The following is a 5,080-nucleotide window of genomic DNA, read 5'->3' on the forward strand; positions in this document are numbered from 1 at the left end:
ATTTTCCGTTGGGAGGTTCGAATCATATTTTGTACAATATTTCACACTATGTTCTCTGAAATTGGACTGTAATTCCTATGGTCCCTCTTGATTAAACTCAGCTGGCGATTTGTAATTGTGTCTATAAAAGGGGTTGAGTTGCTGTTTGGAAGGTGAGCGCTGGAGAAAACTATGGGCTCAAATGTCAGCACACTTGTCTGTTTTTAAATCTTCTTTTACAATGCAAATCCAAAAAATAAAATGAAATATATGTTTTTGATACACCTTTGTGACCTCTCTGTTGTGGACAAATTTAGTCAGAATTATGTTTTTTTTTCCCATACGCTGAAAGTCAGTGGGTTCCAGAACAAGACCGGACTTACATGTGGTTTATTAGCTGATGACAAATCCATGTGTGGTGTGATTTGCGATGTTTACATAAAACCGTTTGTTTATTGGCTGATCAAAAGTGGTCGGGGATGTGATGGTGGATATCTGATCGCGCCAAAATGCCTCAACCGCTGAGCAGCACTGCCCTCTGCTGACGGCACAAAAGCAGGCGTACTCTTAAAGTGCTACTATTATGGGTTATAAAAGGTTCATATTTTGGTTTTGGGGAGTCCCGAACAACAGGTTAAAATTCGTGCGAGGTCAAAAAACACTTATAATATGCATTTATTTTTTTGCCTTATTTGGTCAACCACTCCCGAATGATTTGTTCGTCGATTCCAAACACTTCCGGTGATCTGTCGATTTAATTTAAAGCAGTATTTCCTTAATAGCTTTAAAAAAAAAAAAAAAAAAAAAAAAAANAGCAATATGCTTATGTTTCAGGACTTGTTTTCAAAACGACTTGTTTCAGGGATTTAGGGTTTTGAGATACAATAACTTTATACACGGTGCACTTTCAGATTTAAAACATGTTTTCATTCACTTAGAGCTGTGTTACACGCCGCATGACAAGATATTTCCAGAAAACCATAACAGGGGCACTTTAAATTAGATCAGTAACCCAGATGACATATTATAGTGTTAAAATATCTGACATTTGTCTAATATTAGCAGGTGTAATCAGCATGGCTTCCTCAGTGAGTATCTCTCTCAGCGAACATCATCAGGTGTTTCCATCAAAGTTAACATACAGCCTGTGAAGTAAAACTAAAAATAACAATCGCTGAACACGTTGTCTGGTGAAAAAGCATAAAAACAATCAAACAAAATCTGATTAACAAGCAAACGGTTACTTAGTGCTTCAAAACCTGTGTGAAAATTAACCATGGTTTTATAGTAAAAATGTAGAGACCGTGTTTTGTTTCGTTTTTGGGCATATGGACTACCATTTTTATAACCACAATTTTTAGGATTTTAGTACAATGATTTAAATAAAGCCAAATTGCGATCAGTGTTAGGGAATAACTAGTTTACATGGGAATTAATTACGCTATTTGAATTGGAAAATGCTAAATGAATTGGAATCAGTTACAGTTACTGAGGAAAAAAAATACGACTACAATGGCGGTTACATCTGGTTTGTTTGTTTTTTAATCACACACATTTACATAAATTTTATTAATTTTATAAATTGCAGAGACTGCTCTAAAATACAAAACACCAATGTTGTAAGTCTAGAATATGAAAAATGTTTTTTCAATATCTGTTTTATTTCATATTTATGTCTATGCTTTATTTTTTTAAGATTAACTTTGTTAGATTAGATTAGCATTGTTAGATGTCAATACTTCCTGTCACAGATAAAGATTTAATTTCAAAAACAGTATAATAGTTACTAAACTATTTAATGGTGTTGCCTTAAATCTGTATTTATCCTCAGAGTGATCTCAAGTAAGTCTGATTTTGTGGTGCCTGTGCTTTAAAATTTAATTATTGTAATCTTAATTCAAGTAAGTACTACTTTAATGCTGACTCTGCCTGGTTTGCGATTTTGAAAATAACATTTGAATAAAATAAAAATGTATTCTATTACGTTACTTTAATAATAAGTAATTAAAGTAGTTACACAAAAATTACATTTTAAAAAGGATAACTTTTCATCTGTAACCTATTACATTTCCAAAGTAATCTTCCCAACACTAAGTAGCTTCTGCGTTGAAAGGAAAACCTATTGGGAACCAGAAAAAGAAGATATAAGGAAGCCTATATTTTAATATTGTACCATATAAGGCCATGGACAAGATTTTTTTTCCTTCATTTCAAATAAAGCCAGCACCCAAGCTGCAGTTAAATACTGGATGGATAGTTTAAAGAGGTTTTTGCAGTACCTTAACAAAGGCAAGTTCACACAACAACAAAAAAGTTCACCTGACCGCTGCACGCGTTCAGAAAGCACTACTGAGCAAATATTAACCATAACACTTACTCCATGATCTGAGGATAGCGAACAGCTAGGTAGTCATTGTAGATAAAGTTATTATTATATAGTTTACTGCTCAAATGTAGCTGCAAGATGAAGTTCGGGAGTTCTTTTGGCGTATATGTCCTCCAGGCCTGCAGGGGGCGCTAATGCGACTCCAGCGGGTTTAACGGTGCAAGAGGGCTGCTGAGAAGAGGCAAAAGAAGACGCGCTGTAAATGGCCGCCTCCATGTCGCGAATGTGAAGATTGACAAAGATTACAATTTTATCTAACTGCTCAACTCATCGAGATCATAGTCGAATAATATATCACAACGGTAAGACTATGAATTAGTTACACACGTTTTATAAAATGAAGGATGAGTAAGTAATGTGATCCTCCGGCAGCGGTGTTGAAAGCGCTTTACTCCCTCTGTCAAAATGAATCGAGGGATAAAAAGATCGAAGTGGTCTTTTCACGTAAACATCAGATTTACTGTATAATCAGCTGCTAACGTTATATGTGATCAGAGATATATGATACATTTAGTGTTTCAGTATGCTCTGTTGCTGATGAAACTTGAGCTCACGAAGCTGATGATTCACGTAGACTTTAAATAGAGCTTTAAATGTGGTACATGTGATTAACTGCCTCGAACGTGATATCTGTTTTACTTTTCTGACAATAATTATGATGCCGTACAGTTGTCCGACGGGAATCCTTCGTTTGGTAGATTTAATGAAAACTATCAGCAGTACGTACGTGTTTGTAGAAATTGCGTTTTGCTGTAAATCCATAATGTTTTAGTGTTGCTAAGAATTTAATCGTTTTCAACTCTACAAATTCTTACGGTTTCGAAGCTGGCTGAGTTGTGTGTATACACTGTACACATCACTGTGATGATTGGTGTAATTAATAATGTTTTGAGTCTGACCGTACTGAATACAAAAAAATTCAAAAAAAAAAAAACATAACTTTAATGAAGTACCTAATTAAAAAAAAATAAAAAATGCAGCAGATGTTTAATTTTCAGAAGCTTTGCTGTAAAGGCAATGAAATGTTCTTAATTGTTGTAAAATAGTGTTAGAGGGAGAGAAAAAAAAGATTTCTGCAAATGTTGTTTTATAGTAGACATTTATTTATTTACTCACTATTTACAAGGTGAGTAACTGAATATAGTATTTTCTTCTCTCTTAATATCTTGTAGTATTATGTTCGCTGATGATACTATTTTTGTTCTTTGTTTGTTTATAGCACCTTTATAGTAATAAATAGTAAAATTATTGTTGTAAAATGAATTCATTAATCAGCTTTTGCTCTGCGGAAGCTGTCATCGTTTAGCTTAATGTAGTTCAAGTTCATCCGACTGATGTTTTCTGAGTAGTAACTGTCTTTTAAGCGTACGTTCGAGGTTAACAAGTGATTAACTAAGTAATATGTTCAGTCTTTTGCTGTCCAGACCTGCACAGCTATTGCTGTCCGACGGCGGCCTGATAGTCCAGTTTGGCATCAGCTGTCACTTCCTTCCAAATGAAGGACGGCAAGGAGAATTCTAACACCGCCGCTGGAAGTTTTGCCACGAATCTGGACCACACAAAGCCATGCTGGTACTGGGACAAGAAGGATTTGGCCCACACCCCGTCCCAGTCCGATGGCCTTGATCCAGCCACAGAAGCCCGGTACAGACGAGAAGGAGCCCGGTTCATATTCGACGTCGGAACACGTCTGGGACTGTATCCTTCTAATGCCGCCATTTACAGCTTCTCACCATATTCAGTTTCAACTGTGTGTAGGAATAGAGGTTTTTTTATATGATCCTTAACCAATTTTTAAGACATTATGACACTCTGGCAACTGGAATAACATACTTTCATCGTTTTTACATGTTTCATTCCTTCAAACAGTTTCCCAGATATGTAAGTACGACATACATTTCATGCATTTTGGCAGACTATTTCATCCATCCTATCATATAAGGCCTAATAGTTTACAGTGTTTATCAAAAAGGTACTGCTTTGTGTAACTGGGGTCATTTATAATTTATTTATTCATTCTAATATTAGAATTATTTAAACCATTTCAATTACAGTTCCAATATGTTTTGTTAGGCTAAACCCTGTAAATGAAACTGGGCCTTAATGTTTATTGTTTTATTTTTTACTCTAGGTGAACATTGATGCTCTCTATTAAAGTCATTGATTCGTACTTTAAACCTATTACACCTATCAAACCTATTTAATCTACAAAATTAGTTAATATACAGAGCCAAACAATTGCCGCTTGGTCCAAGCTGTGATTATCTAGAGCTATATAGGGTAAAAACTGTCTATTTTATAATCACACTCTAAATGTAGTCATGTTTAATGTTTCTCTATGCAGGTGACTGGGGCTTGTTGTCTTTTCCTGGCTGGCAAAGTGGAGGAAACGCCCAAAAAGTGTAAAGACATCATTAAAACGGCTCGGAGTCTGCTTAATGACGTGCAGTTTGCACAGTTTGGAGATGATCCAAAGGTTTGCAGTCCATTCAAAACGTAAAATTCTCATTCTTGTGAGGTTCCCGCTGTATTAAACATCACTGCGTTTCATGGAATGTCTCCACAGGAAGAGGTCATGGTCCTGGAAAGAATTTTACTCCAGACAATCAAGTTTGATTTACAAGTTGAGCACCCCTACCAGTTTCTGCTGCGCTATGCTAAACAGCTCAAAGGTATTGGTAGGTTTAAGTCATACATATATATTTATATTATAAT

At 35.5% G+C, this 5,080-nt stretch overlaps 1 protein-coding gene across 1 annotated transcript in view; it reads left to right on the forward strand.

The window, feature by feature from the left end:
* Window positions 1-2,533: 2,533 nt before the first annotated feature.
* Window positions 2,534-5,080, forward strand: part of LOC122324819 (cyclin-K) — a 7,275-nt gene continuing 4,728 nt past the window's right edge. The window contains exons 1-5 of the mRNA XM_043219498.1: window positions 2,534-2,667; window positions 3,775-4,063; window positions 4,165-4,246; window positions 4,710-4,841; window positions 4,932-5,037. Coding sequence (XP_043075433.1) covers window positions 3,861-4,063; window positions 4,165-4,246; window positions 4,710-4,841; window positions 4,932-5,037 — 523 coding nt within the window. The 5' untranslated portion in view covers window positions 2,534-2,667; window positions 3,775-3,860. The remainder of the gene's footprint in view (window positions 2,668-3,774; window positions 4,064-4,164; window positions 4,247-4,709; window positions 4,842-4,931; window positions 5,038-5,080) is intronic.

Source organism: Puntigrus tetrazona, chromosome 20, assembly GCF_018831695.1.
Source record: "Puntigrus tetrazona isolate hp1 chromosome 20, ASM1883169v1, whole genome shotgun sequence".
NCBI lineage: Eukaryota > Metazoa > Chordata > Actinopteri > Cypriniformes > Cyprinidae > Puntigrus > Puntigrus tetrazona.